The 24,654-nt window shown below is 32.2% G+C and overlaps 4 protein-coding genes and 1 non-coding gene across 6 annotated transcripts in view; 2 read left to right on the forward strand and 3 right to left on the reverse strand.

Moving 5' to 3' along the window:
• LOC119600528 overlaps positions 1 to 7,548 on the reverse strand; it is a 14,427-nt gene extending 6,879 nt beyond the window's left edge. The window contains 2 exon segments of the mRNA XM_037950793.1: positions 5,110 to 6,043; positions 7,236 to 7,548. Of these exon segments, the coding sequence (XP_037806721.1) occupies positions 5,110 to 6,043; positions 7,236 to 7,358 (1,057 nt within the window). The 5' untranslated portion in view covers positions 7,359 to 7,548.
• Trnak-uuu lies at positions 2,963 to 3,035 on the forward strand. The gene has a single exon. It is a non-coding gene; the product is annotated as a tRNA-Lys (tRNA).
• Positions 7,549 to 9,631: 2,083 nt separating the features above from the next.
• On the forward strand, positions 9,632 to 11,756 carry LOC119600544 (coiled-coil domain-containing protein 174). The gene has a single exon (XM_037950819.1). The coding sequence runs from the start codon at positions 9,732 to 9,734 to the stop codon at positions 11,487 to 11,489; it is 1,758 nt and encodes a 585-aa protein (XP_037806747.1). The 5' UTR covers positions 9,632 to 9,731; the 3' UTR covers positions 11,490 to 11,756.
• LOC119600545 lies at positions 11,534 to 14,654 on the reverse strand. Its single transcript, XM_037950820.1, has 7 exons — positions 14,257 to 14,654; positions 13,977 to 14,158; positions 13,739 to 13,863; positions 13,430 to 13,671; positions 13,166 to 13,366; positions 12,895 to 13,103; positions 11,534 to 12,819 (listed from the first exon to the last, which is right to left on the reverse strand). The coding sequence occupies exons 1-7, from the start codon at positions 14,380 to 14,382 to the stop codon at positions 12,585 to 12,587; spliced, it is 1,320 nt and encodes a 439-aa protein (XP_037806748.1). The 5' UTR covers positions 14,383 to 14,654; the 3' UTR covers positions 11,534 to 12,584.
• A 3,474-nt stretch (positions 14,655 to 18,128) lies between these two features.
• LOC119600523 (hexosaminidase D) overlaps positions 18,129 to 24,654 on the reverse strand; it is an 80,066-nt gene continuing 73,540 nt past the window's right edge. For both annotated transcript variants that reach the window (XM_037950785.1, XM_037950786.1), the window contains 5 exons: positions 22,129 to 22,263; positions 21,513 to 22,055; positions 21,308 to 21,451; positions 20,070 to 21,245; positions 18,129 to 18,569 (listed from right to left, as the gene is read on the reverse strand). In XM_037950785.1, coding sequence (XP_037806713.1) covers positions 18,297 to 18,569; positions 20,070 to 21,245; positions 21,308 to 21,451; positions 21,513 to 22,055; positions 22,129 to 22,263 — 2,271 coding nt within the window. In that variant the 3' untranslated portion in view covers positions 18,129 to 18,296. The remainder of the gene's footprint in view (positions 18,570 to 20,069; positions 21,246 to 21,307; positions 21,452 to 21,512; positions 22,056 to 22,128; positions 22,264 to 24,654) is intronic.

The following is a 24,654-nucleotide window of genomic DNA, read 5'->3' on the forward strand; positions in this document are numbered from 1 at the left end:
CCAGCGGGAGCCAGCGAGCGAGCGAGCGAGCGAGCGAGCGACGAGCGAGCGAGCGAGCGAGCGAGAGCGAGAGCGAGAGAGCGAGCGAGAGCGAGAGCGAGCGAGCCGAGAGAGCGAGCGAGAGCGAGCGAGAGAGAGAGAGAGAGAGAGCGGAGCGAGCGAGAGCGAGCGAGAGAGCGAGCGAGCGAGCGAGAGCGAGCGAGCGAGAGAGAGAGAGAGAGCGAGCGAGCGAGCGAGCGAGCGAGGAGCGAGCGAGCGAGGGAGCGAGAGAGAGCGAGCGAGCGAGCGAGCGAGCGAGCGAGAGCGAGCGAGCGAGCGAGCGAGCGAGCGAGAGAGCGAGCGAGCGAGCGAGCGAGCGAGCGAGAGAGCGAGCGAGCGAGCGAGCGAGCGAGCGAGCGAGCGAGCGAGCGAGCGAGCGACGAGCGAGCGAGCGAGCGAGCGAGAGCGAGCGAGCGAGCGAGGAGCGAGCGAGCAGCGAGCGAGCGAGCGAGCGAGCGAGCGAGCGAGCGAGCGAGCGAGCGAGCGAGCGAGCGAGCGAGCGAGCGAGCGAGCGAGCGCGAGCGAGCGAGCGAGCGAGCGAGCGAGCGAGCGAGCGAGCGAGCGAGCGAGCGAGAGAGCGAGAGAGCGAGCGAGCGAGCGAGCGAGCGAGCGAGAGAGGAGCGAGCGAGGGAGCGAGCGAGCGAGCGAGCGAGCGAGCGAGCGAGCAGCGAGCGAGCGAGCGAGCGAGCGAGCGAGCGAGCGAGCGAGGAGCGAGCGAGCGAGCGAGCGAGCGAGCGAGCGAGCGAGAGAGCGAGCGAGAGCGAGCGAGCGAGCGAGCGAGAGAGCGAGCGAGCGAGCGAGCGAGAGAGCGAGCGAGCGAGCGAGAGCGAGCGAGCGAGCGAGCGAGCGAGCGAGCGAGCGAGCGAGCGAGCGAGCGAGCGAGCGAGCGAGGAGCGAGCGAGCGAGCGAGCGAGCGAGCGAGCGAGCGAGCGAGCGAGCGAGCGAGCAGCGAGAGCGAGAGCGAGAGAGAGAGCGAGGCGAGCGAGCGAGAGCGAGCGATCGAGAGCGAGAGAGCGAGCGAGCGAGAGCTAGCTAGCGAGAGAGAGCGAGAGAGAGCGAGCGAGCGAGAGAGCGAGCGACTAGCGAGCTATCGATCGATCTATCGATAGCGATCGATCTAGCTATCTATGCTATCTATCTATCGATCGAGCGAGCGAGCGAGCGATCTATCGATCGATCGATCAGCGATCTATATCATCTATCTATCATCTATCCTATCTATATCATCATCTATCTATCGATCTATCTATCTATCTATCAATCTATCAAACTCAAAGGCGTGTACGCGATGTTATAATGCATTAATCTTTAGGACACGATATCTGATGTTTTTGGAAATGTATATATTGGTCTCTAGGTTTCGATTTTTTCCAATTTTTGTTGTTCTGAGTTTTTTATTTATGAAACTGATTCATTTCATTCAAATGCGATGAACACACTTATCGATATTGTACTGTCCGCAAGTATATTTGTACTTAATTTTGTGTATACGTTTAACATTGTACTTGAATTGAAAGCAAAGACCTTTAGAAAAGTCTATATTTACTACAAAAAATCCAATCCATTCATTATCTTTATGTTTTTTGATACAAACGAAGGTGGGAGGATACAAATTTAGGAAAATTAAATTTCAAAACCAATTTTCCTTTTGTCGTAATAGCTGAATTAGAAGCAAAAATAATAATTTTTGTTATGGAACACAACTTGTCTTTAAAAACCCACCTTTGAAATCAAAATTTTCATTAAAACTAAAGGCCTCCGAGTAATTATCGTAGAATAAGGGATTTATATAAAAAACACTAATATCGCGTAAATGTTTATTAACGGCTGACATAGTTAAAACTAAAACTGTTTCAAAAACTTAAACTTCTTTAAGGTGGTAATAACAAATACCAAATATATTCAATTAAATTTGGTGGTAAAATTTGCATTTTAAGGCGATAAAATGTTCTTTGTATAACAAAATAACTCATATGGCTAGGCGGCGATAAATGTTTAAAAGTGAAACTTAAAACTTACATAAATTTTTAAGCGGACAATTTACGCAATGACATTGAGCTTGTAATATATCCCAAACTAGAAAACTGTTTATAGTGGTAACAGATTCTTGTACGTATATTTTTAAAATATCTAAATTTTCAATATCTTCATCATCACTGGTGTTTTGAAAGCAGTTTTTCTCATTACAATTACAATCATAAATAGTTTCTCGATTTTCGTTGGGAAGGAAATTGTCTAAACGTTGAGGATTTGGTAAAACTTGTAGAGAAATTTCGCTCATTTACTCTTAGCTTTGCGAATTAAGCAAAGAGTTTTTGTTTTATAATTTTACAAGAATTTTAAATTTTTATGCAGTTTATTTAGAAATTCAAAATTTAACAAAACAAACTAGAAATTTTGATAATTATTTTTAAATTTCCTAAAAAAAAATGTAAAACAATATGACAACTATTGTTGCTAAACATTGAGTTAATTTTATTTAAATTTAAAGCCGTACACGTAAACGTAACTTATAGTAAAAAACAAATGGTTTTTTAGCAGAAAGCTATTCATTCCATTCTTAAATGACTCATTCATTTGAATGAATGCAAATTAAAGTTAAATTTTAAAAAGTAATTTCTATGGTTGTTATTTACGAACAAGTTGCTGAGGGGAATGTTTTAAAATTAGTAAAAAGCCAATAAAAATTAAAAGTTAGTTTGTAATTACAAATTTATCTTTTATAACAACACTTGGCCTCATCCCACATATCCTGTCCAAAAAAGCTTTTTCTTCCATTTAAAGCTTTTAACATAATTTTGTAACATTAATTGCAACCCTTAACTAGCAATTTGTGGTTACAGAGTAGCATTTGTCACGAGAATTCTGTAATTCAAAAAGCACCTCTTGACACTTGTTATATTTTGTCCTTAGATCATAATATGCCCGGGTAGCTCAGTCAGTAGAGCGTTGGACTTTTAATCCAACGGTCCAGGGTTCAAGTCCCTGCTCGGGCGTTACAATTTTTTCTTTTATATGCAAATAATAAAACATTTTTTATATTTATATACATATGTATGGAAATACGAAATGATAAGTGAGTCAGTCAGTCATTAGTTAGTTTGCCAATAATGCCATACATTGATAAGAATTTCATAATAAAATTTCATTGTTTTTGCGTTGTTAAACAAACAAATGTAATTTTACAAATAATGCCATAATATATTTATATTTTTTATTATTAATATTGTACATATGTATATAAAGAGTTATAATTGTTTGCAATTTTTTGTAGATTAGAAAATAAATTTACATTATTTTTATCAAAATTGCGGTTTTCATTAGAGAATAGAAGAAATAATTTAAATAAAAAATCCATACAAATATTGAAAAATTCTGAATCTATTAATTTGCCTGCTCGTTTTGTATAGATAGATAGATATATAGATAGATAGATAGATAGATAGATAGATAGATAGATAGATAGATAGATAGATAGATAGATAGATAGATAGATAGATAGATAGATAGATAGATAGATAGATAGATAGATAGATAGATAGACAGATAGATAGATAGACAGATAGATAGATAGATAGATAGATAGATAGATAGATAGATAGATAGATAGATAGATAGATAGATAGATAGATAGATAGATAGATAGATAGATAGAAGATAGATAGATAGATAGATAGATAGATAGATAGATAGATAGATAGATAGATAGATAGATAGATAGATAGATAGATAGATAGATAGATAGATAGATAGATAGATAGATAGATAGATAGATAGATAGATAGATAGATAGATAGATAGATAGATAGATAGATAGATAGATAGATAGATAGATAGATAGATAGATAGATAGATAGATAGATAGATAGATAGATAGATAGATAGATAGATAGATAGATAGATAGATAGATAGATAGATAGATAGATAGGTAGATAGATAGATAGATAGGTAGATATATAGGTAGATAGATAGATATATATATATATATATATATAGATAGATAGATAGATAGATAGATAGATAGATAGATAGATAGATAGATAGATAGATAGGTAGATAGATAGATAGATAGATAGATAGATAGATAGATAGATAGATAGATAGATAGATAGATAGATAGATAGATAGATAGATAGATAGATAGATAGATAGATAGGTATATAGATAGATAGATATATATATATATATATATAGATAGATAGATAGATAGATAGATATTTTAGTTATCGATAACTTTTCTATAAAATTCAAGTTATCAAATAATTTTCTATAGAAAATTCAAGTTATCAAATAATTTTCTATAGAAAATTCAAGTTATCGAAAAATTTTCTATAGAAAATTCAAGTTATCGAAAAATTTTCTATAGAAAATTCAAGTTATCGAAAAATTTTCTATAGAAAATTCAAGTTATTGAAAAATTTTCTATAGAAAATTCAAGTTATCGAAAAATTTTCTATAGAAAATTCAAGTTATCGAAAAATATTCTATAGAAAATTCATTTATCGAAAATTTTTCTATTGAATATTCAAGTTATCGAAAAATGTGCTATAGAAAATTAATTTTATCAACAAATTTTCTTTACAAAATTCATAGATAAATTTTCTATAGAAAATTCAAGTTATCGAAAAATTTTCTGCAGAAATTTAATAAAATCAATAAATTTTTCTATAGAACATTACAGTTAAAGACAAATTATATTTTACAGAAAAAACTCAACGTATAGGTAAACTTTAAACATTTTTATGATTTTTTTTTATATAAAAAGAAGATAACACAATAATTTAAACAATTTAATTTGCTCTCAAAATCTGCTTTTATCTCTATGAGATTCTATGGTTTCTATAGCAACATATAGAAGAAGAAACAAAAATGCGTTATAGACAAAAGCATTAATTGTTGACATACTAATAAAATCTAAAAACAATAACACAGTCAACAAAAACACATGTACCTAACTATGAGCAGATAAGAAAGAAATAAATATACCATGCATTTTTATGGTTTCTCTGCTTTTAAATAAATGTAAACTTTTTAAATAAATTAAATTGAAAATAAAAAGAAAAACTTACCCATAAATGTATTACAGGCCATATCAAAATGATCCCTACTACCCGCACTGCCACCAGCGCCACCACCACCCAACAATGGTTGGGATTCCCTGTTATCTCCGCTATGATCCATAATACTTGAACACTCAAAGTCCACTTCAGGAACTAAACAAATTTCATCAGTATCATCATGATACGAATCCTGACGTAAATGCGATGGTAAAATGTTACTGCTAAATAATCTTGGTACCGAACTTGTTGTTGTTGTTGCTGCTGCTGTTATATGTGGATTGTTTGCTGAAGAAGAGGCTGTGGCGTAATTTTGTTGACGTCTAGACGCAGGTGAATTTGTATGACTATTACCGGCGGTTGAACGTGGAGAATTACTACTAGTATAATGCTGTTGACTGTTTGAGGTCTTATTGCTACTACTGCTACTTTCAATAATATCATCTATATTTGTTTTCACATCGTTGTCGCATCCACTGCCCCCAACACCACCAATACCACCGCCATTACTCAGTGAATGAGATGTTAATAAACTAGTATCGTGAGTATTTAAAAGCAATGACGTTGTTTTTGTCGGTGTACTAGTCGTGGTAGTTGCTATCGCTACATTTGCAGGTTGTTTCCCATTTGTAGTTGTTGCTGTTGTTTGTGTATTTACATGACCATTGTGTGTAAAGGTAGGTTCTGTTAATAACTGATTGTTGTGGGTGCCAAAAAAATCATGTTCCTCAAATGCTAAAACAGTTTGTTGCACTGCTGCATCAATGTTAATGTTGTTGTTCGAAACACCCACTACTTCATTATTATCTTCTTCATCATCATCATCATCTGCGTCGTCGTCGACATCATCGTCGTCGTCGTCTTTTAATGATAAGAGCATTTGTTCCTGTTGTCTGTTATTCTTTGGTTTTCTACGTTTCTTTTTGTTGAGACCAATAGTGTTTATCTATTGGAAGAAGTACAAAGAAAACAAATCATAAAAAGGAACATTAATAATTAACAATAACAAAAAGTTAAATAAAAATAGAAATTGCAAAAACAATATTTTTAATTAATAAACAATGAACTTTATTGACTCTGGCAGAGATATAATTATGGAATGAATGTTGGACTAATGTTTAATATTATGATTTTTTAAGTTAACCGAAAGAATAGATTGAAAAAGTATTTGTTATCGAAAATTATTAATAAATTTTCTATAGAAAATTCAAGTTATCGAAAATTTTTCTTTAAATAAATCGTATTATAGAAAATTTTAGATATCGAAAAATTTTCCAAAGAAAATAAAAGTTATCGGTTAATTTTAATTAAAAATTCAAATTATCGCCAAATTTTCAAGTTATAGATAAATTCTCTATGAAAAAAATTAAGAAATCCATAAAATTTCTTTTCAAAATTGAAGATATCGATAAATTGTCTAGAGAAAATTGAAGTTATCGATAAATTTTCTATAGAAAATTGAAGTTATATAAAAATTTTCTTTTCAGAATTGAAGATATCGATAAATTGTCTATAGAAAATTTTAAGTTATCGATAAATATCCTAAGAAAATTTAAGATATCGATAAATTATCTAAGAAAATTGAAGATATCGATAAAATTTTCTCTAAAAAAAATAAAGTTTTTAAAAATTTCTTTAGAAAATTGAAGATATCGATACATTGTCTATAGAAAATTGAAGTTATCGATAAGTTTCCTAAGAAATTTTTCTATAGAAAATTCAAGTTATCGAAAAATTTTCAAAAAAGTGCAACCATCGAAAAATTTTTAATGGAAAAATAAAATTATGGATATTTTATTAGTAAATTTTAGTTATCGAAACATTTTCTGTACAAATTTACGTTATCAAAAATTTGTTTTGTATGATCTGGTTTGGGGAAACTAATCCACTCATCTTGAAAATTAAATTAAAGCAAAACAGATTTCTTATTTTTAAATTTACCACTACTGCTCAAAGTTCACGCTGTAAGAAAAATTCTCTATCACCTTGTTATCATATTTTAAAGCTTAAATCATTGAAAACAACACTGACAATGTTTATCCCAACATACTTCCCTATCACCAAAATATTCATAAACTAATTAGAATGCCAACCAAAATCTGACGATGAAATTTTCTTCTTATCATTTTAAGTCTTACCTCAACTTCGGTGGTTAATTGTTGCTTGTTTGCTGTTGATTTTTCGGTTGTATCATCATCACTATAGTGGTTCATAAGATCAACATCTTCCAATTGCACCAGAGGTGCTTCCGCTGTAGACATTTTTACACTTTTTTTCTGCTGTTTATGAACGCTTTTTTGCAATGGCCTTGTAAATTAAATAATAATATTTATTATTCACCAAACAAACTAATCTTTATATGTTTTCTTTGTGTTTTTTTTCTTTCAATTTGCTATAGTATTTTGTGAATTTTTTTGTTTTTTCCTTTGATTTTATAAAATATTGATTTTTGTTCCTTATGTTCTTTGTTGTTTTTTTTTTCGTTTTTGTTAATTTCGTTTACGTTTTTATGTTATTTTCACTTTTTTGTAATTATGGCTTTTTAGGGTGTATGATATTTTGTTTTTGTAGTTTTTTTTAATAATATATATAAAAAATAAGTATTAATTTTAATTAATTATAAAAAATACCATCCCTTTTAATCAGAACAAAATTTATTCTCCAAATGCTACACAAAAAACGAAAAATGTCAGCTGTCAAAGAAATTGGCAAATCAGAAAAAAAGATAACAACAGTACAGGGTTGTATATCTGAAAGAAGATGACAACTTTTTGGTTTTTATAAAAAGTCGACTTTTCCTATATAAACTTAAATTTTTCGATAAATCGGAAAAGATATTTCATGTATCAATTTATCGAAAAAATTTTCATAGTAAATTCAAGTTATTGAAAATTTTTGCAATTTATCGTTCAATCGTTAAATTTTCTATAGAAAATTCATGTTATCGAAAAAAATTTTATAGAAGTTATCGAAAAATATTCAATAGAAAATTCAAGTTATCGATAAATTTTCTATAGAAAATTCAAGTTATCGATAAATTTTCTATAGAAAATTCAAGTTATCGATAAATTTTCTATAGAAAATTCAAGTTATCGATAAATTTTCTATAGAAAATTCAAGTTATCGAACAATTTTCCATATAAAATTCAAGTTATCGAAAAATTTTCCATAGAAAATTCATTTATCGAACAATTTACTATTGAAAATTCAATTATCGAACAATTTTCTGTTGAAAATTCAATTATCGAACAATTTTCTATTGAAAATTCAATTATCGAACAATTTTCTATTGAAAATTAAATTATCGAACAATTTTCTATTGAAAATTCAATTATCGAACAATTTTCTATAGAAGATTCAAATTATCGAACAATTTTCTATAGAAAATTCAAGTTATCGAAAAATTTTCTATAGAAAATTCAAGTAACGAAAAATTTTCTATAGAAAATTCAAGTTATCGAAAAATTTTCTATAGAAAATTCAAGTTATCGAAAAATTTTCTATAGAAAATTCTAGTTATCGAAAAATTTTCTATAGAAAATTCTAGTTATCGAAAAATTTTCTATAGAAAATTCTAGTTATCGAAAAATTTTCTATAGAAAATTCTAGTTATCGAAAAATTTTCTATAGAAAATTCTAGTTATCGAAAAATTTTCTATAGAAAATTCTAGTTTTCGAAAAATTTTCTATAGAAAATTCAAGTTATCGAAAAATTTTCTATAGAAAATTCAAGTTATCGAAAAATTTTCTATAGAAAATTCAAGTTATCGAAAAATTTTCTATAGAAAATTCAAGTTATCGAAAAATTTTCTATAGAAAATTCAAGTAACGAAAAATTTTCTATAGAAAATTCAAGTTAACGAAAAATTTTCTATAGAAAATTCAAGTTATCGAAAAATTTTCTATAGAAAATTCAAGTTATCGAAAAATTTTCTATAGAAAATTCAAGTTATCGAAAAATTTTCTATAGAAAATTCAAGTTATCGAAAAATTTTCTATAGAAAATTCAAGTTATCGAAAAATTTTCTATAGAAAATTCAAGTTATCGAAAAATTTTCTATAGAAAATTCAAGTTATCGAAAAATTTTCTATAGAAAATTCAAGTAACGAAAAATTTTCTATAGAAAATTCAAGTTATCGAAAAATTTTCTATAGAAAATTCATGTTATCGAAAAATGTTCTATAGAAAATTCAAGTTATCGTACAATTTTCTATAGAAAATTCATGTTATCGAAAAATGTTCTATAGAAAATTTATGTTATCGAAAAATTGTCTATAAAAAATTTGTTATCGAAAAATTGTCTATAGAAAATTAATGTTATCGAAAAATTTTCCGTAAAATATTCATGTTATTAGAAAATTGCTATGGAAATTTATAGATAATTTAAATTAATGAAAATTTTCTTCAGAAACTTCAAAACAGATATTTTTGTCGATAAATTTTCTATATAAAATGTAAGTTTTCGTTAAATATTTGTTTACCTTAGTGTAAAGTTATCGCCAAGGTACCTTCACTATTATTAAAACAGCTGTTTAAAAAAAACAAATTTGTTTTGGTTTTTGTGTTTTTTGGTGGCAAACGTTTAATTTCCTTTTTAATAATAAAATAAGGAATAATTAATAAATAAACAAACATGAATGATCCGAATAAAGTTATAAATGTGAATCTTTCCTCGCTGCTTAGTTTAAAAGCAGAATTGTTGCGCAAACAGGCCGAAGTGAACAAAGCAAAAGTGGCCCAAAGTGCAACGTCCAGCAGTAAAAAACAGGAAGAATACACCTCTCATAAGCAACAAAACCAATCAGCAATTGATTATGACGACACCATCACTTCAAAGAAAAAGGATAAAAAGAAACGTGTTAAAGAAATAGAAAATCACAAGGAAGCCACCGTCTATGAGCATGAGGATTCGGTTTTGCTGGAAAAATCTCAAAAAGTTTTGGAAGCAAAAGCAAAATTTTATGAACGCATGCAAAAATCAGGAGGAAAATTAAATTCCGATGATAATTGTCTAGTTATGTTTAATAAAAAGAAACAAGAGGATGCACCTCAAGCTCCAACAAGTTTAGAGACACCTTATAGCTGTAGTGATGATAGTAGCGATAGTGATCATGATACCGACGATGAATGGGTAGAATATACTGATTGTTTGGGTAGAACTCGTACCTGTTTGAAACGTGATTTAGCGGAAGCCAAAAGAAAAGATGAACAATTGGCCGCCAGTATGCCAGAAAGATTGGATCAAACCAAAGCTAATTGGATGATAGATACTGTAGGTAATAAATCACTGCAGGAAGAGAGCGAAGACAATGATGACGATATGATAGGACCTCTGCCACCACCTTCAGTATTCAATGATGGTCTTTCTACTATGTCAAAGCTTGAGGAACAAAAAGTCAATTGGGAACGCAAAGAACAGGAAAATTTGGAAAAAACCGATGTACATTATCAAGATGTGTTTTTCGATGAAGCGAGACAGCATGGTGTAGGCTATTATGCCTTCTCCACCGATGAGGAAGAGCGTAAGAAACAGCAAAGAGAATTGGAAAAGGCGAGACAACAAACCCTAGAAGAACAAAAACGCCGAGAAGCTTTAAAAGAACAAAGGGAGAAAATAATAGCGGAAAGAGTGTTGGCAGCAAAAAATAGGCAAAGAGCTAGATTAGGTTTGCCACCGTTGGAAAAAGACGAAGAAAGTGAAAAGAAAGAACATACAGAAGATAAGCCTGCAGAAACCAAAGAAGAACGCAAAGCACGCAAGAAAGCAGAAAAACTTGAAAAGAAGAAACTTAAAGAAGAAGAGGAACGCGAAAGGGAACGTCAGAATCATATACGGCCTTGGGACAAAGAAAAAGAAGGAGTAGCACCACAACATGCCAACAATACGCAGGAGGCAGAAGAGGAGTGGCAATATAAACCCGAAAAAGAACCCATGACCCAAGAACAATGGAATGAATATAAACGTAATGAACGTATAAACGAATTTGCACCACCACCACCAGCTCAGGATAAGCCTTTAAAACGTACAAATTTCAAGAGTGCATCAAACATATACCCAAACACAAACTACAATAATGTACCACCTGCCGAAATTGATACTGGTTTCTCTAAGTATCAAAGCTCAAAGAAATCTAAAACATTTAAAAGACGTAGTTATGCTGAAACAACACAAACACCAGAAGAAGACTCTCCTAGCACCTCCAAGACGGGTGTATGTATACCTCCACCCTCCAATTTGGAAGATTTTCATTTACCCTCACACAATAAAAAACCCAAAACATCTTATGAACTGGAAAAATCTATTGAAGCTGGTCTAAGATTTTTGCGCAATAACTGTGATAAGGAAATTCCTGCTACCAAATCTTCCTGGACAGCAAAGGCCGATTATTAAGTACTGTTATGAAATGAAAATAAAACTCTTATAAGGTATTTATGCTTTTTTATTAATAGTTTATTATTTTTAAATCTTTTGGCTATATAAATTACAAATTTATTGTCTGTATAAAGATATTTAAATTGTAATTTATATTTTACTTTTTTTAACATTTATAGAAGAACGAACATCTTTTGTATTATAATAAAATGTTATCATTTTGTGGCTAAATTTGTCACATAAGTAATAGTAACTAAAAGATCGAAAATATGTAAATTAAAAAAATGTATTTTAAAAAGTGTTTCATCGAAAATTTTTATTAATTACTATAATTTTCATTCTTCTAGTAAAACATATACATACATTCACTTTACTATTTTAGTTGGTATATCAAACATTTCTCCCAGCAATTTGAAAATTTAAACAAATTGCGGGTAGAATGAAATAAAAAGAAAAAAATTCTTAAGTTACAAATTTAAACATATCAATGATACTAAAAATATGGTTGAAATTTATTCTTTTCTATATAAGGAAATTGTGTTCGTTAAGGTCTTGAATATATATAAAAATTTATTGTTTTTTATGACCCGACCCCAACAATAGTTAGAAAGGTTTCAAGAAAAATATATTAACCTTAATTATGTACATTTATTGTTATCAATATTTATATAGTTTAAAGTTAAATTTTTGGCCTCCACATATTTTTTTTTGAGCAACTGAACAACTATTTTACTTTTGCTAATTTTAAATTAGAAATTATTAGCTTTTATTTCGTAGGACACTTACATATACGTTAAGTAATATTAAGAAAATGTATTTGCTCATATATAAAACAAATTTTAGATCCAAGATGTACCAACGAATAATCTATTTTAATAAATTTCTTTTTTGGATAATAAGAAAAATTTTAAATAGTAATTTATAAATAATACTCAGTAAATACTTTTTTATGTCCATAATGATTTTTGTTAATTTAATTCTATTTTTGTCTAAGGAATTATTAGTTTAAAGAAATTTCAAATACTTGTTTTATTTTATCTCCTCCAAAATCTATTTTTTTTCATTTAATTTTAAGAGATAAAGCGAGAGCAGTACAATTTCTTAATATTTAGTTTAGAGCATACCATTATCAACCATGTCTATAACAATTTCGGACATTTTTTGGCGACACAAATCGTTGGGCGGAAAATTTAATTCGGGAGCACCATATTCACATTTTAACGTAGAATCATCATAATGATGATCATACATATCGGGTGCATCCTCCGAAGAACATGTGCTAATGGGTATAATATCTAAAGATAGACCCAAAGCAAAACGTCCATAAGTTTTTAGTTCTTGTCGGAAACTAAAATAAAGATAGAGATTGGAAATTATATTGATAGTAGTATAGTTTTCGTTGCTTATTTTTTCTTGAACTTACATTTGCTCCAACTTCTCAACGCTATTGCAAAAATCTGGTATACGATTACATAATGTTTCCAACCATCTAAATAATTCCATTGTATATAGTTTTATAAAATCTTCCAAATGTGCATCTCTCATAGATTTACTAGTACAACAGAATAATAAGTTTGCCACATCTAAGGCTATGGAACTATAACGTATCAATTGGAAATCCACTAAACAAACCTAGAAAACATATATAGTTTTGCATTAAAATTAAATGTTTGTGTAATATATTCAAAACTAACCTCCAAAACTTTCTTTTCACCATTGGGCATCTTTTCATAACGATATAAAAAGTTATTTGCCCAGCAATCACCATGACAAAAAGCCGTCAAAGCCGACTCTTCACTAACCAAACGCACCATACGTGAGAAAAAGGTGGAAGTTTCAGCAAATTCTTTAAAAAGTTGCAAATATTTGGAATCTTCAGGCAAAACATCAGAAACCTTGGGAAGAGTATAAATTATTTTTAAAACTTTCTATTGTGCAAGTTCTTTTCAAACACTTACCATTTTTATGGCATTCTTTGTCAGGGTCTCATAGTAATTTTTATACCAACTAGCATTATCATTGCTAAACAATGCCTCTTCAGTAGTTTTTCTTAATTTTTCCATTTCTTTAGGATTTTCAAATTTATAGGATAAACTTAAAGCATGAAATTGTGCTACTTGTTTCAATACCATGTGCGTTTCATCCACAGTTAAACCCTGTTTGCGATCGGGCATTTCAAAACCTCGTATTCGTAGGTCCTCTGAAATCATTGTAATCATTAGTAAGAGAGAAGGAAATGAGTATTTTAGTTTTTGACTTCTGCTTACCCATTATTAATAGATCAGGTCGTGCATAAAAACATTTGGGTATTGCTTTAAACACTTCATCAGTTTTGGTGGCTTGAAATTTTAATAATTCTGGCATTATGGCGGTATAAAATTCTACTTCGTTTCTGAAAAAAAATATTTTTTAAGAATTAATTTTAATGATTCTAGTTAATTAATATCTAATTGTTTTCATATCATTCCATTTATACTTCTCCTTAACCCTTTACTGTTCACTTACCTAAATAGTTTATCACTTTTATAGGCTTCTCTTAATTGTACATTTTCGGGTAAACGTTTACAGATTAAATTCTTTTCCCATTTTTGTTTTTTACCATCATCCATACATTTTCGTTGTCCAGTCAAATGTATACGATATAAGGTGGCTGTATAATTATCACCACGACCAGATCCTTGTTCTTCCTAAAGGGAAGACAAAAAATACATTTTTTATTTCACCAGAAAAAAATACTTTAAATGATGACATCAAAAGTACAAGCGCAGTGAAAGGAAATACTTACTTCAAATGAATCGATTTGTACTTCAGGTTCAATACATTTAAAAATCTCACTAAATAAAGCCAATGTTAGTTTGGAACTATTATTGCATACGGAAACTGCCATTTGAGGTGTTTCTGTAATGCCCATAGCAGATTAGGCTTTAATAATTTTTAATATATTGGAACTTTTCGTATGAGTTGAAGAAAGTAATTTGCACTTTTAAGTTATTTTTCGAAAAGGATTTTATTTTAATTGATTATTTTTTATTAATTTCTGTTAATTTACTATATTGCAAGTTTGATTTTAAAGATATTTTTCTTTTATAATCCTTTTCTAAAAAGTTTTCTTAAATCTTTTGTATTCTTTAATACTTTTTCGTCTTTATTGCTCGTACACCCCTTGTTTGAAAGCCGTTCTATGTTATTTAATTGATTTTCCTTTTTGCGGTGGTTGCCAAATGTCAAATAGTATGTATCAGATGTTCGTCCTTTTTTTAAGTTTCTGTCAAAAATTTGCTTCCTTTTTTGCGTGTAATTTCTCGAAAATCCTATAGCCGGCTTTTTATTTGTTTATATTCAGTAAACTTTCAAAATCCACCCTCTTTAATCGTTCACATTTGTATGTTGCACTCTCTCGTCCTCTTTGCTTTAGAGGATTTAAATAGCGTTGCCAATTTTTATTGTTATACTGTTAGTATTCATATATTATTGGCAAGACTTTTGGTGGTTGTTATTCGTTACTTTTCAACTTAAAGCAATTAAGAATTATTACATACGGCGGTTTTTTAATTGCTATATTTACTTGAACAAAATTCTAGTTCAGTTTTAGTTTCGTTCCAGTTCTGCTCTAGTTAAATTATAGTTAAATACTAATTTAGTTCCAGAACAGTTCTAGTCCTATTCGAGTTCATTGTCAGATCAATTCAGTACAAGAGTTCAATTCTAGTTAAGATCTAGTTCGGTTCGAAATCAGTTCAGTTCTAATTTTGGTCTAGTTCAGTTATAGTTCGGTGCTATATCTGTTTATTTCTAGTTCAGTTCTAGATCATTCCTACTTCAGATCTAGTTCCAGTTTAGTTCTAGTTCAGTTCTAGTTTAGTTCAGTTCTAGTTCAGTTCTAGTACAGTTTTAGTTCAGTTCTAGTTCTGTTCTAGTTCAGTTCTAGTTCAGTTCAAGTTCAGTTCAAGTTCAGTTCAAGTTCAGTTCAAGTTCAGTTCAAGTTCAGTTCAAGTTCAGTTCAAGTTCAGTTCAAGTTCAAGTTCAGTTCAGTTCAAGTTCAGTTCAAGTTCAGTTCAAGTTCAGTTCAAGTTCAGTTCTAGTTCAGTTCAAGTTCAGTTCTAGTTCAGTTCTATCTATCTATCAGTTCTAGTTCAGTTCTAGTTAAGTTATAGTTCAGTTCTAGATTAATACAGTTCTAGTTCAGTTTTGTTCGATTCCAGATCAGTCCTAGTTCGGTTCTAGCTCAGTTCTAGCTCGGGTCTAACTCAGTTCTAGTTCGGTTCTAGCTTAGTTCTAGTTCTTTTCTAGTTCAGTTTTAATTCAGTTCTAGTTCAGTTCTAGTTCAGTTCTAGTTCAGTTCTAGTTCAGTTTTAGTTCAGTTCTAGTTCAGTTCTAGTTCAGTTCTAGTTCAGTTCTAGTTCAGTTCTAGTTCAGTTCTAGTTCAGTTCTAGTTCAGTTCTAGTTTAGTTCTAGTTCAGTTCTAGTTCAGTTCTAGTTCAGTTCTAGTTCAGTTCTAGTTCAGTTCTATTTCAGTTCTAGTTCAGTCCTAGTTCAGTTCATTTCCAGTTCAGTTCTAGTTAAGTTCTAGTTCAGCTCTAGTTCAGTTCTAGTTCAGTTTTAGTTCAGTTCTAGTTGAGTTCTAGTTGAGTTCTAGTTCAGTTTTAGTTCAGTTCTAGTTCAGTTCTAGTTCAGTTCTAGTTCAGTTCTAGTTCAGTTCTAGTTCAGTTCTAGTTCAGTTCTAGTTCAGTTCTAGTTCAGTTCTAGTTCAGTTCTAGTTAAGTTCTAGTTCTAGTTCAGTTCTAGTTCTAGTTTAGTTCTAGTTAAGTTCTAGTTCAGTTCTAATTCAGTTCTAGTTCAGTTCTAGTTCAGTTCTAGTTCAGTTCTAGTTAAGTTCTAGTTAAGTTCTAGTTCAGTTCTAGTTCAGTTCTTGTTCAGTTTAGTTCGGTTTCAGATTAGTTCTAATTCGGTTCTAAATCGGTTCTAACTCTGTTCATTCCTACTTCAGATCTAGTTCCAGTTTAGTTCTAGTTCAGTTCTAGTTTAGTTCTAGTTCAGTTCTAGTTCAGTTCTAGTTCAGTTCTAGTTCAGTTCTAGTACAGTTTTAGTTCAGTTCTAGTTCAGTTCTAGTTCAGTTCTAGTTCAGTTCAAGTTCAGTTCAAGTTCAGTTCAAGTTCAGTTCTAGTTCAGTTCAAGTTCAGTTCTAGTTCAGTTCTATCTATCTATCAGTTCTAGTTAAGTTATAGTTCAGTTCTAGATTAATACAGTTCTAGTTCAGTTTTGTTCGATTCCAGATCAGTCCTAGTTCGGTTCTAGCTCAGTTCTAGCTCGGGTCTAACTCAGTTCTAGTTCGGTTCTAGCTTAGTTCTAGTTCTTTTCTAGTTCAGTTTTAATTCAGTTCTAGTTCAGTTCTAGTTCAGTTCTAGTTCAGTTCTAGTTCAGTTTTAGTTCAGTTCTAGTTCAGTTCTAGTTCAGTTCTAGTTCAGCTCTAGTTCAGTTCTAGTTCAGTTCTAGTTCAGTTCTAGTTCAGTTCTAGTTCAGTTCTAGTTCAGTTCTAGTTCAGTTCTAGTTCAGTTCTAGTTCTAGTTCAGTTCATTTCCAGTTCAGTTCTAGTTAAGTTCTAGTTCAGCTCTAGTTCAGTTCTAGTTCAGTTTTAGTTCAGTTCTAGTTGAGTTCTAGTTCAGTTTTAGTTCAGTTCTAGTTCAGTTCTAGTTCAGTTCTAGTTCAGTTCTAGTTCAGTTCTAGTTCTAGTTTAGTTCTAGTTAAGTTCTAGTTCAGTTCTAATTCAGTTCTAGTTCAGTTCTAGTTCAGTTGTAGTTCAGTTCTAGTTCAGTTCTAGTTAAGTTCTAGTTAAGTTCTAGTTAAGTTCTAGTTCAGTTCTTGTTCAGTTTAGTTCGGTTTCAGATTAGTTCTAATTCGGTTCTAAATCGGTTCTAACTCTGTTCAAGTTCGGTTCTAGTTTAGTTCTAGTCGTTTCTAGTTCAGTTCTAGTTGAATTCTAGCTGAGTTCAAGTTCAGTTCTAGTTGAATTCTAGCTGAGTTCTAGATCAGCCCTAATACAGTTCTACTTCATTTCTAGTTCAGTTCTAGCTCAGATCTAGTTCAGTTCTAGTTCAGTACCTTCTAGTTTAGTTCTAGATCAGTTTTAGATCACTTCTAATTCAGTTGTACCTAATTCAATATTAGTTCGGTTCTTGTTCTGTTCAGTTCTAGTTCCAATTCTGTTAATTTTTTATTTCAGTCGTAATTAATTACCTAACATCCTTTAGAAATAATTTGCCTAAAATCTTTTTTATTTAATTATTTCTTTATTTATTAATTTCTCATAATTTACAATATTTGAATTGAAAAAGAAATTATTAGGTTGTTAAAAAAATAATTATAATAATGAATGTGTTAACTTTTTTTAATTATTTAATATTTTTTTTTTTAAATCGTATGCAAAAAAAATACATAGTTTTTATGTATGTTAAATATGTAACTACTAATATGCAACATTTTAAATGTTTAATTTTTTTATTTTTATCTTTTATAATTAATATTTCTTTTTTAATTAATAACATTATATGTATAGATATTTGTTTGAATAATTTCGGTATTTTTTAAAAAAATAAAGCTTTAAGCTTATGTTTTGAGTTAAGTTTCTTTTCCATGTCTAAACAAAAAAAATGTGTGGTATTTTTTTTTTTATTTTGGCTAAATGTATGATAATAATGATTTCCTTTAATGTTAACATTTTCGACTAAATTTAATTAAACACCATTTCTATTGCTGTTCCCGTCTGCATGTGTGTTGTTTGCGGAAGACATATGCAAAGAACTTCTATATATATTTATATGATGTGTTTCAATTTGTTGCATGATGTTGATGATGATGTTGTTGCTGTTCATACTGTAGATGATGCTGTTGTTGATGTTGTTGTTGTTGGTAGTGATGCTGCTGCTGTTGTTGTTGCTGATTATTTGGTATTAAATTTAAATCATGCAAAGCTTGTGCTATTGGCAAAGGACGTTGTGGCCAAGTATTTGGTTGCAAGAGTAATTGAGCATTGGCTAAATGCCGTTGTAATGAACCAATAGTGCGATAAATTGACTGTTCGATAAATTCGGCTATAGTAAACTGGTGTAAAAGGGAAAAATTAAAAGAGTGAGATAGAATAATTCATTACTTCGTTTCTTTTTGAACAATTTTAAGGAAAATAAAGATAGAATAATAACAAGGTTTCGTTTTTGGCCAATGTTATTTATTTCAGCTATAAATTTGTTGTGTCTACCCACATAAGATAAGTTCTACTTCGTTTCCAGTTCAGTTTAGTTCTGTTTATATCTAGTTAAGTTCTAGCTTGGTTTTAGTTCAGTTCTAGTTTTGTTGTAATTCAGTTCTAGTTCAGTTCTTGTTCAGTTCTAGTTCAGTTCTAGTTCAGTTCTAGTTCAGTTCTAGTTCAGTTCTAGTTCAGTTCTAGTTCAGTTCTAGTTCAGTTCTAGTTCAGTTCTAGTTCAGTTCTAGTTCAGTTCTAGTTCAGTTCTAGTTCAGTTCTAGTTCAGTTCTAGTTCAGTTCAAGTTCAGTTCTAGTTCATTTCTAGTTCAGTTCTAGTTCTGTTCTAGTTCTGTTCTAGTTCTGTTCTAGTTCTGTTCTAGTTCTGTTCTAGTTCTATTCTAGTTCTGTTCTAGTTCTGTTCTAGTTCTGTTCTAGTTCTGTTGTAGTTCTGTTCTAGTTCTGTTCTAGTTCTGTTCTAGTTCTGTTCTAGTTCTGTTCTAGTTCTGTTCTAGTTCAGTTCTATTTCTGTTCTAGTTCAGTTCTAGTGCAGTTCTAGTTCTGTTCTAGTTCTGTTCTAGTTCTGTTCTAGTTCTGTTCTAGTTCTGTTCTAGTTCTGTTCTAGTTCTGTTCTAGTTCTGTTCTAGTTCTGTTCTAGTTCTGTTCTAGTTCTGTTCTAGTTCTGTTCTAGTTCTGTTCTAGTTCTGTTCTAGTTCTGTTCTAGTTCTGTTCTAGTTCTGTTCTAGTTCTGTTCTAGTTCTATTCTAGTTCTGTTCTAGTTCAGTTCTAGTTCTGTTCTGTTCTGTTCTGTTCTAGTTCTGTTCTAGTTCTGTTCTAGTTCTGTTCTAGTTCTGTTCTAGTTCTGTTCTAGTTCTGTTCTAGTTCTGTTCTAGTTCAGTTCTATTTCTGTTCTAGTTCTGTTCTAGTTCAGTTCTAGTGCAGTTCTAGTTCTGTTCTAGTTCTGTTCTAGTTCTGTTCTAGTTCTGTTCTAGTTCTGTTCTAGTTCTGTTCTAGTTCTGTTCTAGTTCTGTTCTAGTTCTGTTCTAGTTCTGTTCTAGTTCTGTTCTAGTTCTGTTCTAGTTCTGTTCTGTTCTAGTTCAGTTCTAGTGCAGTTCTAGTTCTGTTCTAGTTCTGTTCTAGTTCTGTTCTAGTTCTGTTCTAGTTCTGTTCTAGTTCTGTTCTAGTTCTGTTCTAGTTCTGTTCTAGTTCTGTTCTAGTTCTGTTCTAGTTCTGTTCTAGTTCTGTTCTAGTTCTGTTCTAGTTCAGTTCTATTTCTGTTCTAGTTCTGTTCTAGCTATGTCGAAGTTCAGTTCGTTCTAACAGCTTTCCAATTCCCTTATACATTTTATATTATTTTTGCTTACCTCATCATATATTTCGTATAACAATTCATTGGCCTGCCTGGCCATACCCTGTAAGTCACTAATATAAATGGGCGTCTTGTGTGTCAGCTCTTGCACCCTTATTGTTGATGTAAAATTGTGTCGTACATTGTAATCAGACATCCAGGCACTCTTCTCTTGTACCTGTTGCAAATACACTTCAATTTCTGTCAACATGTCAAACAACCTCAAAGAGAATTTATAAAATTGATGACCCAAATATGCACACGTCGAAAATAATTGATTATGATGAGAGTTTGGCTGTAACTCTAACCAGGGGTGGCCAGAACGTCTGTTATCCAGATAGACACATTGTAAAACTTTCAGTAAATCATTTTCCTTGGGATTGGTATTGAAATAGCCACGTGAAACGGTGGATAGTGATACCATTAGACTGGGTATGCCAGTGGGTAGAAGTTCACAGAGAATGGCAAAATGATCATAACGTTGCCAGCCGGTAAGAGCTAAACCCTGAAAACCCTTGGAGAATCTGGCGCCTTCTTTGGCGATAACAGCCAACCAGCGTATATTGTTTTCCAAATGCCTTTGTATAGGTGGTATCATTAAGCTTTCACCGAAAGCGCCTTTAAATGCAGAAGCAGCCCAAGCAGTAGGGAATACTCGTGTATATCTCTCCCACAACATGGGTGGTATAAAACGATAGATGTCATTGATATAAACCCAAATCATGGGTTCCACATAATTGCCAATTTGCGAATGTTGCATTTCACTCAAAGTCATGCCTCTTAACATATCATCCCATATTATTACTTTCAATTGAGGCCATTTCATGCGTATGAAATGAGCTATGGTAGTCACATGATTGAGAAATAACTCTCCTTTAGTTTTATGTCTACACTGGGTACACACACCCATGCGATACACTTCATCACAACCAATATGTATGTGTGACATTTTCAAAGGAATCTTCTCGATGTTCGGTTGTTGCAATTGCAAATGGAAGTCGATAACTTGTGTTAGCATTGCATCGATAAAATTCATTGATTGCTTTTGACTGGGACATATGGATTGTGGACTGTCGGGCAATTCGCGTAAATGGGCAAATTCTTGTAGTTTCAGTGCGTATTCCATATGACCAAAAGTTTGTACTAAAGGTATTATGTTGAAACCGTGCTCAGCACAGGCTTCCAAAAAGTCCTGTTATAAAGTAATAGAATTTAGAATTTTCAACATGAAATCTTAGTTCATCTAAAACTCACCTTAAGTTCTTCACGATTGTAAGCATTTCTAGCTGAAAGTGAAGAGATATTTCCCTCAAAGGGAAACATATCTTCATACTCAATTAATAGGCCAGTGGCTCCCAAAGTTTTTATAACCGGTAAAAGAGTTTTCAAAAAAGAAAGCTGCAAATACAAGTTTAATAACAAATACAAAATTCCTTTTCCCACTTTTAATCTCTACTACCTTAGGTGGTGCTCCCTTTAAGTCCAAATGTACTAAACGTTCATTGGGTGCCCGAGCCCCTTCGGGTCCTATACCAGCTACAATTGGTATACCCATGCGCTGAAGTTCATGTTCATATTGAGTCTGCTTCTCCGCCGATGACAACATTTGCGCATCGTTTTCCATTTGACTTTGTAAATCATCCATGGCTGAGTTTTTAGATTTCTGTTGATTTTCCAAAATTCTCAAACGTTCCTCTTCGAAAAGATAACTTTCACCAACTATGGGCAGTTTTTTACGTCTCGCTACCAACGATAACGTTTGAGCTGATGCTTCTTCTATAACAATAGAGGGTGGATTTTTAGTAGGCTTAACGAAACGTGTTAAACCCGAATTAGCCAAACTATTGGTATGATGCTGAACATTGGTTTCTTTTTTGTTGTTGGTATCTTGATTTTGTTGAAATCTTAAAATGCGATTAGCTTGCGAAATAAGTTTTTGCAAGACATAAATATGTTTGTAGGAATCTCTTTGGGTAGAATCCCCTGTGTCACTGGGTAAATTCTAGTAAAAAGTATTTAGAAGTTAATTTTTTTTAGTTGTGTAAACACTTTATATAGTTTACAGATGAACTTACTATATAGTTTTGAGAAAAAGTTTGTTTTGTATCCAAATAGGCCCAAGTCCAAAGACCACAAAGTACTAAGGAAGAAGCAAGTAGTAAAAGAGATATTTTACGGCGCCAAATCAATATAAGGAGATTTGTGTGCATCTGCAAAGAAAATTACAAAAAATTCAATATTAGTTCAGTTTAAGTTTAATGAAGTTCTGTTCTAATTCAGTTCTACTTCAGATCTAGTTCAGTTCTAGTTCAGTTCTAGTTCAGTTCTAGTTTAGTTCTAGTTCAGTTCTAGTTCAGTTCTAGTTCAGTTCTAGTTCAGTTCTAGTTCAGTTCTAGTTCAGTTCTAGTTCAGTTCTAGTTCAGTTCTAGTTCAGTTCTAGTTCAGTTCTAGTTCAGTTCTAGTTCAGTTCTAGTTCAGTTCTAGTTCAGTTCTAGTTCAGTTCTAGTTCAGTTCTAGTTCAGTTCTAGTTCAGTTCAGTTCTAGTTCAGTTCTAGTTCAGTTCTAGTTCAGTTCTAGTTCAGTTCTAGTTCAGTTCTAGTTCAGTTCTAGTTCAGTTCTAGTTCAGTTCTAGTTCAGTTCTAGTTCAGTTCTAGTTCAGTTTCTAGTTCAGTTCTAGTTCAGTTCTATTCAGTTCTAGTTCAGTTCTAGTTCAGTTCTAGTTCAGTTCTAGTTCAGTTCTAGTTCAGTTCTAGTTCAGTTCTAGTTCAGTTCTAGTTCAGTTCTAGTTCAGTTCTAGTTCAGTTCTAGTTCAGTTCTAGTTCAGTTCTAGTTCAGTTCTAGTTCAGTTCTAGTTCAGTTCTAGTTCAGTTCTAGTTCAGTTCTAGTTCAGTTCTAGTTCAGTTCTAGTTCAGTTTTAGTTCAGTTCTAGTTCAGTTGTAGTTCTGTTCTAGTTCAGTACTAGTTCAGTTCTAGTTCAGTTCTAGTTCAGTTCTAGTTCAGTTCTAGTTCAGTTCTAGTTCAGTTCTTGTTCAGTTCTTATTCAGTTCTAGTTCAGTTTCTAGTTCAGTTCTAGTTCATTCTAGTTCATTTCTAGTTCAGTTCTATTCAGTTCTAGTTTAGTTCAGTTCTAGTTCAGTTTTAGTTCAGTTCTAGTTCAGTTCTAGTTCAGTTCTAGTTCAGTTCTAGTTCAGTTCTAGTTCAGTTCTAGTTCAGTTCTAGTCAGTTCTAGTTCTACTTCAGTTCTACTTCAGTTCTAGTTCAGTTCTAGTTCAGTTCTAGTTCAGTTCTAGTTCAGTTCTAGTTCAGTTCTAGTTCAGTTCTAGTCCAGTTCTAGTTCAGTTCTAGTTCAGTTCTAGTTCAGTTCTAGTTCTGTTCTAGTTCAGTTCTAGTTCAGTTCAGTTCAGTTCAGTTCTAGTTCAGTTCAGTTCAGTTCTAGTTCTAGTTCTAGTTCAGTTCAGTTCTAGTTCAGTTCTAGTTCAGTTCTAGTTCAGTTCTAGTTCAGTTCTAGTTCAGTTCTAGTCAGTTCTAGTTCAGTTCTAGTTCAGTTCTAGTTCAGTTCTAGTTCAGTTCTAGTTCAGTTCTAGTTCAGTTCCAGTTCAGTTCTAGTTCAGTTCTAGTTCAGTTCTAGTTCAGTCTAGTTCTAGTTCTAGTTCTAGTGTTCTAGTTCAGTTCTAGTTCAGTTCTAGTTCAGTTCTAGTTCAGTTCTAGTTCAGTTCTAGTTCAGTTTCTAGTTCAGTCTAGTCCGTTCTAGTTCAGTTCTAGTTCAGTTCTAGTTCAGTTCTAGTTCAGTTCTAGTTCAGTTCTAGTTCAGTTCTAGTTCAGTTCTAGTTCAGTTGTAGTTCAGTTCTAGTTCAGTTCTAGTTCAGTTCTAGTTCAGTTCTAGTTCAGTCTAGTTCAGTTCTAGTTCAGTTCTAGTTCTAGTTCAGTTCTAGTTCAGTTCTAGTTCAGTTCTAGTTCAGTTCTAGTTCAGTTCTAGTTCAGTTCTAGTTCTAGTTCAGTTCTAGTTCAGTTCTAGTTCAGTTCTAGTTCAGTTCTAGTTCAGTTCTAGTTCAGTTCTAGTTCAGTTCTAGTTCAGTCTAGTTCAGTTCTAGTGTCAGTGTCTAGTTCAGTTCTAGTTCAGTTCTAGTCCGTTCTAGTTCTGTTCTAGTTTATTCTAGTTCTATGCTTATTATGTTGTAGTTCTATTCTTATTCTGTTCTAGTTCTGTTCTAGTTCTACTCTTGTTCCGTTCTAGTTCTATTCTTATTTCGTTCTAGTTCTCTTCTAGTTCTATTCTTATTCCGTTCTAGTTCTGTTCTAGTTATGTTCTAATTTTGTTCTAGTTTTGTTCTAGTTTTGTTCTAGTTTTGTTCTAGTTATGTTCTAGTTCTGTTCTAGTTCTGTTCATGTTTTGTATTAGTTCAGTTATAGCTTTGCTCGATTTCAAAATTCGTATATAACGGTCTTTTAAATATTTTAAAATTTTTCCCCAATTTAAAAGCATTTAAATTATCTTTTTAATTTTTGTTTTTCACATTGAAGGTTTTCAAATTGTCGCTATTAATAATGAATATAAAATGTTTGCAATTGTCTCTCAGTTTCCAATTAATTCAAATTAAATA

This window comes from Lucilia sericata, unplaced genomic scaffold (genome assembly GCF_015586225.1).
Source record: "Lucilia sericata isolate MDLA Ls3-8-SP2 unplaced genomic scaffold, ASM1558622v1 Contig000116F_arrow, whole genome shotgun sequence".
Lineage (NCBI taxonomy): Eukaryota > Metazoa > Arthropoda > Insecta > Diptera > Calliphoridae > Lucilia > Lucilia sericata.